The following is a 13,694-nucleotide window of genomic DNA, read 5'->3' on the forward strand; positions in this document are numbered from 1 at the left end:
TCATTAGGTGGCCAGAGTATTTGAGTTTCATCTTCAGGATCTGGCCTTCAAAAGAGCAGTCAGGGTTGATCTCCTCTAGGACTGACCGGTTTGATCGCCTTGCGGTCCAAGGGACTCGCAGGAGTCTCCGACAGCATCACAATTCGAAGGCCTCAATTCTTCAGCTCTCAGCCTTCCTTATAGTCCAACTTTCACAGCCATACATTGCAAATGGGAAAACCATGGCCTTGACTATACACACTTTTGTTGGTAGAGTGATGTCTCTGCTTTTTAGTATGCTGTCTAGATTTGACATAGCTTTCCTGCCCAGGAGCAAGCGTCTTTTAATTTCTTGGCTGCAGTCCCCGTCTGCAGTGATCTTGGGAGCCCAGGAAAATAAAATCTGTCACTACCTCCATTTCTTCCCCATCTATTTGCCAGGAAACGAGAGGACCGGATGCCATGATCTGAGTTTTGTTAATGTTGAGTTTCAAACCAACTTTTGTGCTCCCCTCCTCCTCATTTATTTATTTATTAAAACATTTTTATGCCACCCCATTCGCTGAAGCCTCGGGGCGGCTTACATCACTAAGTTAAAATAATTATAATATAAATTAAAAATATAATTATTAAATTAAAAATACAACAATACAGTATAAAATAAGCCGCCCTGGCCAGATCCTTCACCCGCATCAAGAGGCTCTTTAGTTCCACTTCATCACTTTCTGCCACTTCACAGTGGTATCGTCTGCATATCTGAGGTTGTTGATATTTCTCCCGGCAATCTTAATTCCAACTGGTGATTCACAGAGGCCTGCATTTCCCATGATGTGTTCTGCATATAACTTAAATAGGCAGGGCGACAGTATACAGCCTTGCCGAACTCCTTTCTCAATTTTGAACCAATCAGGGGTTCCGTGTCCAGTTCTCACTGTTGCTTCTTGACCCGCATATAGGTTTCTTAAGAGATAAATAAGATGGTCTGGTCCTTTATCATGCCCATCTTTGCATGAAATGTTCCCTTCATATCTCCAATTTTCTTGAAGAGATATCTGGTCCTCCCTATTCAATTGTTTTCTTCTATTTTTTTGCACTGTTCATTTAAGAAGGCATTCTTACCTCTTCTAGCTATTCTCTGGAATTCTGCATTCAATTGGGTGTATCTTTCTCCCTTGCCTTTCACTTCCCTTCTTTCCTCAGCTATTTGTAAAGCTTCCTCAGACAGCCATTTTGCTTTCTTGCATTTCTTTTTCTTTGGGATGGCTTTAGTTGCTACCTCTTGTACAATGTTGTGAACCTCCATCCATAGTTCTTCAGGCACTCTATCTATCAGATCTAATTCTTTAAATCTATTTGTCACCGCTACTGTATATTCATCAGGAATATGATTTAGGTCATACTTGAGTGGCCTAGTGCTTTTCCCTACTTTCTTCAATTTAAGCTTAAATTTTGCAACAAGAAGCTCATGGTCTGAGCTAGTCAGCTCTTGGTCTAGTTTTTACTGACTGTATAGAGCTTCTCCATCTTTGGCTGCACAGCACATAGTCAATCTGATTTCTGTGTTGACTGTCTGGTGACATCCATGTGTAGAATTGAAGAATTGAATTGAATTGTAGAATTGTCTCTTGAATTGTTGGAAAGTGTGTTTGCTATGACCATCGTATTCTCTTGACAAAATTCTACCAGCCTGGGCCCTGCTACTCCAAGGCCAAACTTACCTGTTATTCCGGTTATCTTTTGGCTTCCTACTTTAGTATTCCAATCCCCCATGATAATAAGGACATCATTTTTTGGTGTTAATTCTAGAAGGTGTTGTAGGCCTTCACAGAACTGGTCAACTTCAGCCTCTTCAGCACCAGTTGTTGGGGCATAGACTTGGACTATTTATCTTGAATGGTTTTCCCTGGATTCGAACTGAGATCATTCTGTCATTTTGGAGATTGTATCCCAGTACTGCTTTTCCTACTCTTAATTTAATTGACTATGAAGGCTACTCTGTTTCTTCTGAGGGATTTTTGCCCACAGTAGTATACCTGATGGTCATCTGAATTAAATTCACCCATTCCTGTCCATTTTAGTTCACTGATTCCTAAGATGTCGATGTTCAGTCTTGTCATCTCTTGATTGACCACATCCAGCTTGCCTTGATTCATGGATCTTACATTCCAGGTTCCTATGGAGTATAGATCTTTACAGCATCGGACTCTCCTTTCACCACCAGATACATCTGCAACTATGTGTCCTTTTGGCTTTGACTAAGTCGCTTTATTCTTTCTGGCGCTACTAGTACTAGCCCGCCGCTATTCCCCAGTAGCATATTGGACACCTTCTGACCTGAGGGGCTCATCTTCCGGCGTCATATCTTTCTGCCTTTTGGTACTGTCCATGGGGTTTTCATGGCAAAGATTCTGGAGTGGGTTGCCATTTCTTTCTCCAGTGGATCACGTTTTGTCAGAGCTCTCTGCTATGACCTGTCCGTATTGGGTGGCCCTGCACAGAATAGCTCATAGCTTCATTGAGCTACGCAAGCCCCTTCACCACAACAAGGCAGTGATCCATGAAGGAGAAATGTAATGTAATGTAATGTAATAAATTAATGTTGCTCTAGAAATTCATTAGGGATAAATAAACACTAACACTAATAAATAAGACTTACTTTTTCTGGAAACTCCGGCACCCAAGTTATGATTCAAGTCAAAAGGATCTAAGCAAAGAGGAAAAAATAAGAATAAAAGATCAGATTAAAAAATTCAGAAACATTTAAGTCTGCTATTAATTAATGCTGCCAACGAATGATATACAAGTCAAGTTTAACATTAATGTTAACAATGCAATATAATGATATTTATAATCAAGGAAACTTTCCCAGAAAAATGTTTTTCTTCAGAAAAATTATTAGATAATAAATATTTTTGTAAGTACCTTCAATGGCAATGCATTTGGATGTCCACTGTTTTTCAAAGGTGGTTAACAGCTTTTTCTGCCGAATGCTGATAACATATTCCTTGAAGTCAAATTCTTCAGTGTAAAATCGCAGTAACCCTAACCAGAGTTCTCCCAGTGATTCTGTGTTTTTCCCAAGAGAAGGCAAACGTTTTTTCTGTATAAAGGGTATAGCATATAAAGTTAACACAGTACATTTTCTTCTAAACATAATACTTTTAACTTTGGGATGGTTCTGAAGTAACACATTGTGAAATACTTCACATGTCTGATGTAAAGGTGCACAAAAAGAAAAGGAATTTGTCAAGAGAATACGATGGTCATAGCAAACACTCTTTTCCAACAACCCAAGAGACGACTACACATGGACATCGCCAGACGGTCAACTCAGAAATCAGATTGACTATGTGCGCTGCAGCCAAAGATGGAGAAGCTCTATACAGTCAGTAAAAACTAGACCAAGAGCTGACTGTGGCTCAGACCATGAGCTTCTTGTTGCAAAATTTAAGCTTAAATTGAAGAAAGTAGGGAAAAGCACTAGGCCACTCAAGTATGACCTAAATCATATCCCTGATGAATATACAGTAGCGGTGACAAATAGATTTAAAGAATTAGATCTGATAGACAGAGTGCCTGAAGAACTATGGATGGAGGTTCACAACATTGTACAAGAGGTAGCAACTAAAGCCATCCCAAAGAAAAAGAAATGCAAGAAAGCAAAATGGCTGTCTGAGGAAGCTTTACAAATAGCTGAGGAAAGAAGGGAAGCGAAAGGCAAGGGAGAAGGAGAAAGATACACCCAATTGAATGCAGAATTCCAGAGAATAGCTAGAAGAGGTAAAAATGCCTTCTTATTTATTTATTTATTTATTTATTTAAAACATTTCTACGCCACCCCATCGCATGAACAGTGCAAAGAAACAGAAGAAAACAATCGAATAGGGAGGACCAGATATCTCTTCAAGAAAATTGGAGATATGAAGGGAACATTTCATGCAAAGATGGGCATGATAAAGGAACAAAATGGCAGGGACCTAACAGAGGCAGAAGAGATTAAGAAGAGGTGGCAAGATTACACAGAAGAACTATACAAGAAAGAGCTTAACGTCCGTGATAACCACGATGAGATGGTCACTGACCTCGAGCCAGACATCCTGGAATGTGAAGTCAAATGGGCTTAGGAAGTCTGAGCAGCAACAAAGCTAGTGGAGGTGACAGTGTTCCAGCTGAGCTGTTCAAAAACTTAAAAGACGATGCAGTAAAAGTGCTACACTCAATATGCCAGCAAATTTGGAAAACTCAACAGTGGCCACAGGATTGGAAAAGGTCAGTTTACATTCCAGTCCCAAAGAAGGGCAATGCCAAAGAATGCTCAAACTACCACGCCATTGCACTCATTTCACACGCTAGCAAAGTTATGCTCAAATTCCTACAAGCTAGGCTCCAGCAGTATGTAGACTGCGAACTACCAGAAGTACAGGCAGAATTTCGAAGAGGGAGAGGAACTAGAGATCAAACTGCCAACATACGCTGGATCATGGAGAAAGCTAGGGAGTTCCAGAAAAACATCTACTTTTGCTTCATTGACTATGCTAAAGCCTTTGATTGTGTGGATCACAACAAATTGTGGCAAGTTCTTAAAGAGATGGGAGTACCAGACCATCTTATTTATCTCTTAAGAAACCTATATGCGGGTCAAGAAGCAACAGCGAGAACTGGACACGGAACCCCTGATTTGTTCAAAATTGAGAAAGGAGTTCGGCAAGGCTGTATACCGTTGCCCTGCCCATTTAACTTATATGCAGAGCACATCATGAGAAAGGCGGGCCTAGATGAATCACCAGTTGGAATTAAGATTGCCGGGAGAAATATCAACAACCTCAGATATGCAGACGATACCACTGTGAAGTGGCAGAAAGTGAAGAGGAACTAAAGAGCCTCTTGATGCGGGTGAAGGAGGGAGCGCAAAAGTTGGCTTGAAACTCAACATTAAGAAAACTCAGATCATGGCATCCGGTCCTCTCACTTCCTGGCAAATAGATAGGGAATAAATGGAGGTAGTGACAGATTTTATTTTGCTGGGCTCCATGATCACCGCAGATGGGGACTGCAGCCAAGAAATTAAAAGATGCTTGCTCCTGGGCAGGAAAGCTATGTCAAATCTAGACAGCATACTAAAAAGCAGAGACTCACCCTGCCAACAAAAGTGCATATAGTCAAGGCTATGGTTTTCCCAGTTGCAATGTATGGCTGTGAAAGCTGGACCATAAGGAAGGCTGAGCGCAAAAGGACTGAGGCCTTTGAATTGTGGTGCTGGAGGAGACTCCTGTGAGTCCCTTGGACCGCAAGGCGATCAAACCGGTCAGTGCTAGAGGAGATCAACCCAGACTGCTCTTTAGAAGGCCAGATCCTGAAGATGAAACTCAAATACTTTGGTCACCTAATGAGAAGGAAGGACTCCCTGGAGAAGAGCCTAATGCTGGGAACAATAGATGGCAAAAGAAGAAGGGGATGGCAGAGAATGCGGTGGCTGGATGGAGTCACTGAAGCAGTTGGTGTGAGCTTAAGTGGACTCTGGGGGATGGTGGAGGACAGGAAGGCCTGGAGGAATGTTGTCCATGGGGTCGCGATGGGTCAGACATGACTTCGTGACTAATAACAACAACAACCTTCCCTCCTAATATCTTCAATGCAGAAACAATGTAGAGACAGATTGTTCTTTGACTGCAAGACACATTAAGGCTGAAAGGCAAGAAGAACCACCCAAATCATAGTGCAAACTACACCATTACTTGCTTTTTGCACTATAGGTTGAATGGAACATCTAACTTGCTAGCAATCATCAGAAGTAAACAAGCAAGTTTCAGATAGTAAACAGTTTTTCAGGGGGTGTATGCTAGGACTGATGCCTAGGATACCCCTGTGCTGCCTCCACACCCAAATACGAAGTGAAATACCCTGAACCCAGACTTCCAAGTTTGCATGCCCTGGCTGTTCTTTGGTGAACATAGGAAACAAAGCAGAAGCAGTGATGGGTGAGGGTGGCACATTAACTCACTCCCAACCATGGGTTAAATAATGCACAAATGGGTTCCTCGCTACATACTGGGTTACTGAATCATATTATACTAAGCATAACCCTATGAGAGCTACAATATGAACTAGTCATCAAGGGAAACATAGCAGGTTTCTGAAAGATTTGCTAACTCCATGTCTCTTGATATAGTTAATATTTCTCTTTAATCTCCCATGTCTGCCTCAGTTTGTTCAAAAGATTCTGCAGGGACTTGCTTTTTTCATTTGTAGAATATCAAACATATCTCTGGCACTTCTATGAATTATGAAAAGTTCAAGTAGGATAATAAAACCGAACACCATTACCAGTTCATCAGTATCGTCAAAGAAGAAAGCATTCCATCCATCGACCATCCTCTGAGGGATCTGTTGTCCATCAAATATCTAGAATACCATAAAGAGTAAAGAAAGAAAATGGGGAAAATGGAACAAATTCAATATATCAAAAATATTATTTTGAGAAGAACAAGAATGTCACTGAAATGTTACTTAGGGGTCTAGGTGGATCTTTCCAGAGATAGTTCTATCATTACTATTTTAAAAACAAAATATGCTGGGGCTCAAACATTCTATGATAATGTTCCCTCTTATCTGTAATGCTAGAGAGGTAGGGTACAAAAACATGATTATGTTCCTCAGTAGTTAAAGCAATGAAATATGCAGTCTCTATATGCTCAAAAGGAGGTTTATATTACAAATGCATGTGACATATCAGACACCTTGGTTTGGTTTTTTAAATCAAGCTAAAATAATTGTTTCACCATTTAGCCTTGACAAATAATCAAAACAGAGATTATTCTGGTTTCTTTGCATTTAGCTCCATAGGAAAATGCTTACATTTTTCTTGTCTCTAGGCAGCTTTACATGTTACGAACATTCCTAGACATACAGCACTTCTGTGTTCAAAGTAATATGCTCCCCCATGTATTACACTGAATATGAAAACTGCACAGATTGATTACAGTGTGTATTCAAAGAAAGAATTCCGCATGTGCTATCATCATGATTTATAATCCCTACTAAGAAAGGCTCACACTAACAAGCTTAAGAACCCATGGAGTGGCTAGGAAAAGATAAAAGTTCTGACTTCAACTACTCTGCAGAAAGAACTGTAACTACTCTGCAGAAAGAACTGTATCAATCACTGGTTTCACATGCAATTAAGAAACAGAATTCGCAGAATTATTTCCCATGGAACCTTTTCCTAAAAGCCTACCTCTTGAAGAACTGGAATTACTGGAGGCTCTCTCTGTTGCAGAAAGTATAACACCATAAGGATATAGGCATATGAAGACAGGCTCCCTCTGGATGCATCTCCAATATCACAGCGCTGGTCACATATAATTTGAATATAATGAACATATGATAAGAGATTAACCTCTAACAATTAGAAAAAATAGTATTTGTTTCATTATTTTGTGGTGCCACTGCCAAATCCAGCTCTGGGACATATTAAAACCAACCTAAAATCAAACATGCACAAAGATAATTAAAGTTCTTATTTGCAAAAAGGCACCTAGAAAAAGATAAAGCTCCAAAGACCTGTAGAACTAGTTCCATATGGTCCTTATTAATCTGTTTCTTCAGCAGCAATTCCCATGTTATCTGAGAGTTCTTAAACTAACATTTATGATATGGCATGGATATCTGCTCTTCCAAGAAGTAGAAAATTCCACCCTGCAAATCCTCAGGTGTGCTTAAACTCTGCTTTTGATCATTGCTTTTATATATTTCACTCTGATTAATGCACCATTGAGAGTAAAATGATAAATATGCAATCTAAATATAAATTGTGCCACCTGCATTTATGCAATTATATAAACTTTATATGTGTAATTTATGAATTGTGCAACTGTGCAAAGCCTTGTATTGACTGATATACTAAGAATAACATTAGCTTCCACAGCAATTTCAAAGATGCTGCCTTAAATCAGAAATTGTGGAAACTTTAAGTCTGCACAACTGTTTAACTCTTTTGAATACTATTTTCAAAACAACTTTCATTTGAAACAGAGTCAACTTTTTGGAACAGGAATTTCTGTGCACTTACAATACAAATGTTAAAGTTAGTTCTGTCACTTATATTTACCTTCGCAAAAACTTTCATGGTGTATCCTAAGTATTGCACTCTTGGATCAATGGCTGCATAAGTTGCAAGCATTCTCGTATTGTGCTGAGCCTGGGAAGTAAGTCAAAGTTTTAGATATCAGGCTGCAATGTTCAGTATGTTACAATGTGCAATCCAACCACATGAGACCTTATATAACACTATTCTGTACCAACAGACATTTTCACAAAATTACAGGCAGGTCACAAGAACACCAAATGCAAATTTAGGGAAGAACTTGCATAGTATGAACAGCAGAAAGTAGCCAGTTTTGCAGCACAGAGTGTTTACTCAGAAGTAAGTCCCAGTGAGTTAAATGGAAATTACTCCTCAGTTAATCAGAATTACAGCCTAAATCACAAGCACAGAAGAAAAACTGGGCTCCTTTTATTCCCATTTGTACTTACCATCACAGCCAGTTCATACACAACAAAACTATGCAAAATAATTGTGGAGCTGGGACTGGAACGCTATACACTGTCCACTCTAGAGCAAAGACCACGGGGGCTAATGGACCAGCGTTATGACTCCCTTCAAATAGAAACTGGGGCTAAGTATTTTGGTCTCCATACATTAAACTGTCATGAAAGATATCATTTTAAGAAATTCATTTTTTTATTCTGAATACCACATGGTAAAATTTAAACGTTCATGTTAGCATATGACTTAATTTCCTAAAATATTGACAACTGAAAAAGTAGAATAAAAAAGATTAGGGATAACATCTATGATGATCCATTTTAAGTGAATCATGTACAGTACAGATGATAATCTCAGGACCTCTGTGAGCCAGCATTACCCACATTCTCTGAGGCATCTCGTCCAAAAGGGAGAAAAGTTAGTGGTAACTCACTCCAGAGCACTGCAGAGTGCTAAATGGTTAAGTTTAGCTTGATCCCAAGCTAAATTTATTCCTTTCGGTGTTGTGTAGTTGTTACAGAACTCCCAGAAGGCACCCAAATTTGCATACAAACTAAATTTGACATTTGAAGTATTCTGTTTAGACTTGGTTAAGAATTAGGGATGCGGGGTGCTGCACTCTCCCCACCCCAATGTACAGCAAAAGTACTTTCAACTTTCCCTCTGTTGAGGGCATTTTACAAGTTTTCAAGCCAAGCATTGATCCCAGCAACTCTGAAAATGGTTCTATTTAAAAAACATGCCTTTTATGCCCCTTCTTTTCTCCAGGAAAACTGATATTGAAAGGATGGACTTTCAGGAATGGTTCGGGGGGGAGGGGCAGTGCAGATGAAGTGAGGAAGTCAGCTGACATTGCAAACCTTTTCCATAAGTAGAAGCATTTTCCATTCACATTGTGAGGTCTTTGGCATATATCAATGACTGATATCTGGAGGCTCCAACAATCATAGCTTATGTGCATGGAGCCTAAATTCAATCAAGGATAAGGTACATAACATTCTTCATTGTCCACTATGTAAGAACTCTGCAATATTGGTCATCTTGGAATGCAACTACTTTTCTTCTGAGTTGTTGTTATTTATTATATTTATACTTCACCTTTTCTTTCAAGGAATTCAAGGCAGCTTAATTTTCCTCCTCCTCTCCTATCTTTTATCTTATTCTGTGAGGTAAGTTGGGCTACCAAAGTCACAAAGTCATCCAGTTAACTCCGTGGCTAAATGGGGACCAGCACCCAGACCTCCTAAGTCCCAGTCCCACACTATTAACCACTACACCACACTGGCTCTCAACTAGTTGCCAAGAAAATTAGGAAAGATTATGTGCTATCAATTATTGTGAAGTGCTATAAAGAGCATCTTATATGGACTGTTAAGTTAAATTTATTGTACTTTTTTGACCTTTCTGAAGATACACTCCTGTTTTTATCAATGCAGCAATGCAAAGGAACATGATCAGCTGAGCCATTTTCAGCCATAGTCCCAATCTTTGTTCCTTTCAGTGACTGCGCCTGCACAACACACAGCAATCCCGCATATGTAAGTAACCACAGTGGGCTTCCAGGCTGTCCCCAGACTTCTTGCCTCTGGTTGGCTTGTTTAGGATAGCACAGTTTGTCCTAGGGGTTGTTGAATCCACAATGAGTTGCCATGTTGTACAAACCTAAGAGACTGGTCTCATTAGTGGTTGTGAGAACTGGTGGCAAAAAACCTACTTGATGATCTCATCTGCATCACTGCCAGAGAGTGCCACTCTTCTGATGCCGAAGCAGCACTTTGCAGCAACCATCACTGATCCTTATCCCTGACTAGCTTTTTTTTTTTTTTTTTTTTGAGGTGGCAGAAGTAATGCACAATTGTTATCTCTCCCTTTTTTTTAAGTCTTGTGCAGCTGCATGCTTAGGGGTTCCCCAAAATGTGGAATCTTGACTGCTAAGTTCAGTACACGACATTCATGGACACTAGCAAAGCAGGACTCCATGTACGCTAATTTGCACAACTGCCATTTGGAAAGGAAAGCAGCAAAGAGAATTTTGCCCGGAAGGGTTATGGTGAGTCCCTTTAGCAAATGGATCCTCTAAGCTTTTAAGTATTGCCCTCAGATTTCTCAGTGCCCTCCATACTTCCTCAACCCTTTGGGTACTCCAGAAAGAGGAGATCTACATCTTTTCACAAGTACTTACATGTGATAACTGTCAAAAGGGTTATTTTTTAAAAATCTGTCTGGCTAATTTGAGCTTTTTTTTTTTTTTTTTTGGAAACAAAGGAATATGCACCCAGGAAATCTACATATAAAAAGTGCTCATAGAGGCCAAATAGGTTGGGCTTACTGTGGATTTTTCCCCTAGTCCTTCAAACCAATGATGTGGGTTTTTCCAGAAAAACTAGAACTAGAAAATTTTCCTGCACCGTAATTAATGCAATTTAATTTACCAGGCTTGACTCATTTTTTTACTTCCCAACATCCATTCTCCCCCAATAAGCACACAATGTATCTCATATTTAGTAAAGAGAACTAAAAATTCTGTGTGCAGTATAAACATATCAAGCTTCCCCAATATCTACAAAATATTTGAACTGAAAGATTTGTTTGGGACAAACTTAAATTAACCACAGAATATAGTTTAAATGCTGCATTCAAACACATTCAAAGCTTTATGTGGAAATACTTTGTGTATTTTTAAAAATATAAAGGCAGTATTATATGCTTCCTTATGATTGTTTATATTTAACAAAAAGTGGCTATACCTGAAAGAACACATTGTAAGATTTATACCTGAAGAGAGATTATGTATTTTATATCAAGATTAATTTTTCCTTTGCTGAGGTGACTGTACCACCTTTAGCTTCACTTGCTCTCTGCACTGTTCATCACTTTCATTTCAAGTAAAGAAAAATTTGATTCAGAACAACTAGTCAAACATTCTGTTTCACGAAAGAATATTTGTCTGCAGATACAGGCTGAGAAACTTGGACAGGAGGGTATGCTGCAGTCATGTCCTGCTTGTGGTTTCCCTGTGAACAAGTGGATGCCCACTGTGTGAACAGAATGCTGGACTAGACAGGCTATTGGTCTCATCTAGCACAGCTCTTACACTCTTAAGTGAAACCAATTGTAATCACAGCTTCAGTTTCAGTTTTCCTTCAGTTCATTATAAGAATGTTAGCAGTTCATGGCAAATATACCATGTATAAGCCTGCCAGACCCAGCCAGGAGCTAACTGCATCATGCACAAAAGAGGATGTCATACTTAATTTTTCAGTGGAGAGGTTACTCATCTAACATGATTCATCTCACTGCAGCAGCCCAGACAGCTCTGGGTAAACACAGGCATATATGGTGTAGAAAATCTTCCAGAGAAAAATACTACATTACAATTTCTCTTGAAAAAAAATCATTTTGGAAAAAATGCCACCTCACATCACTGTCTCCAGCTAGTATTCCTGGGTCTTGCACAATAAAACTAGTCTTGTTTTCTCCCTCCCACTCTGATTGTGACCCTCTCCTGGTTCCCATTTGTTTTTGCTTTTTCAAAAGTTTTATGCGAACCCACAGTGACAGCCACTCCATCAATACTCAATACTCCATCAATTGCACATTGAAGCAACTGTCACTCATTACCTTTTTTGGGAAGGAGGAATGACAGAAAAGTGTGCTAATGAGATTGGAGTCTGTTTTTCAACTCATGCTGCATACCTCATGCACAGGATGGTGAACTTACCAACTGACATTTAATTATATACCCCAAAAAAGGCAAAAAACAAATAGGTTTTTTTTTCATTTCGATATTTATCCAAAACATTAAATTCCATCTGCATTTTTTAAGCTTTAAAGAATTAGCATGTCCAGGCAAACCCTTTACCCTACACTTTGAACAGTAGTGTAACTTTTTCTTAGATGAATACTTGCCAGTGTGTTGTATAAGCTGATATCTCCTTCTAAGCCACTTCGCCTGTGCTCAAATTTTACTATAGGCACTTTGGCTGTTGTTATAGGCAGGATATTTCTTAAACCTAAAAAGGTAAAATTGAGGCATATAAAATATTCACTATAACTGAGTAGGGAATATAAATGCAAATTTCAGACAATATGTACTACAGTACACATACCTGGATGCTTCTTAAGAACCTTTGCCAAACTTTCAATAATTTCCTTACAATTTAATTTCTAGGAAGAAAAAAATGAATGCAAAACCTCAGAGAACACCAAGTATTCTGAATGTGCATGTCCTATTATGCTAGGTCTTTATTTAACTACAGAACTGTTACTTAAAAAAAAAAAGAACTACCTCTGCATTTTCATGGCCTTCTAGAGTCATGCAAATATCCAGGTCACTGTCACGGAATCCAAATCCATTCTTCGAAGAGCCAAACAGGCATAGCCTGGCCTTGTCTAATCAAAAGAACATAGGTTTTTAAGTTTAGGATTATCCACAATGAAAGAATGTATGATCATATTTTACAAACAAAACTAACATTTTAGTTCATATTACAATAGACCCAACATAACTCCTGAGGCCTGACTTACCACATTCATCAAACACATACCACTTTTTGAAGTCCCTAAAAGTATGCTTCAATGGCCATGAATATTTGATAATACACTGAATGCTTTAAAAGCAATGTTTCCTTTATATAGTAAGATCTGTCATAGACATAGATCTGCCCAAGAATAAACTTTTCAATAGTTTTTACAATGACATGTACACATTCTTATGTTTCATTTATATGCACCTGAGAAAGTCTGGTGGTTTACATTTGCATTTTTTCAAGTTATAGTAAAGCATACATTCTCGTTCTTGTTTTAATATTTTTGACCATAAATCTCATTTCTCTTAATTTCTCTTTAGTTAACTGTGGCTTGATGTCAACCATTATTCTATTATTTATTTTGTTTTTAGAACATAGAAATTTTAGAATATCCTTGCTAAGAATAAAGAAAGATGGACTCCTGGAACCTGTTGACTGAGATAACCTGTTGCCTGAAGACAACAAGATCAAAGTGAGTTACATACATACAATTTCAAGAGACTCATATAGCTGTATCCTTTGCATTCCATTGTTTGCTGCCACTACGGATTTTAAATGCTTGTTAGTTTTAATGCACTAAATGATTTCAATATCATTAAATGCAACATATTGTTCTAACGGTAACATAAAACTTTGGTTTT

General features: G+C 38.7%; 1 protein-coding gene across 7 annotated transcripts in view; it reads right to left on the reverse strand.

The window, feature by feature from the left end:
- The window catches only part of TUT4 (terminal uridylyl transferase 4), a 50,356-nt gene that overhangs the window by 8,529 nt on the left and 28,133 nt on the right, over positions 1 to 13,694 (reverse strand). For all 7 annotated transcript variants that reach the window (XM_044429904.1, XM_044429909.1, XM_044429908.1 and 4 more), the window contains exons 16-23: positions 12,813 to 12,916; positions 12,634 to 12,691; positions 12,434 to 12,537; positions 8,087 to 8,176; positions 7,214 to 7,327; positions 6,304 to 6,381; positions 2,902 to 3,079; positions 2,636 to 2,683 (exon numbers count right to left, since the gene is read on the reverse strand). In XM_044429904.1, coding sequence (XP_044285839.1) covers positions 2,636 to 2,683; positions 2,902 to 3,079; positions 6,304 to 6,381; positions 7,214 to 7,327; positions 8,087 to 8,176; positions 12,434 to 12,537; positions 12,634 to 12,691; positions 12,813 to 12,916 — 774 coding nt within the window. The remainder of the gene's footprint in view (positions 1 to 2,635; positions 2,684 to 2,901; positions 3,080 to 6,303; positions 6,382 to 7,213; positions 7,328 to 8,086; positions 8,177 to 12,433; positions 12,538 to 12,633; positions 12,692 to 12,812; positions 12,917 to 13,694) is intronic.

The sequence above is a fragment of the Varanus komodoensis genome, unplaced genomic scaffold (assembly GCF_004798865.1).
Source record: "Varanus komodoensis strain SLA01 unplaced genomic scaffold, ASM479886v1 scaffold20_1, whole genome shotgun sequence".
Taxonomy (NCBI): Eukaryota; Metazoa; Chordata; class Lepidosauria; order Squamata; family Varanidae; genus Varanus; species Varanus komodoensis.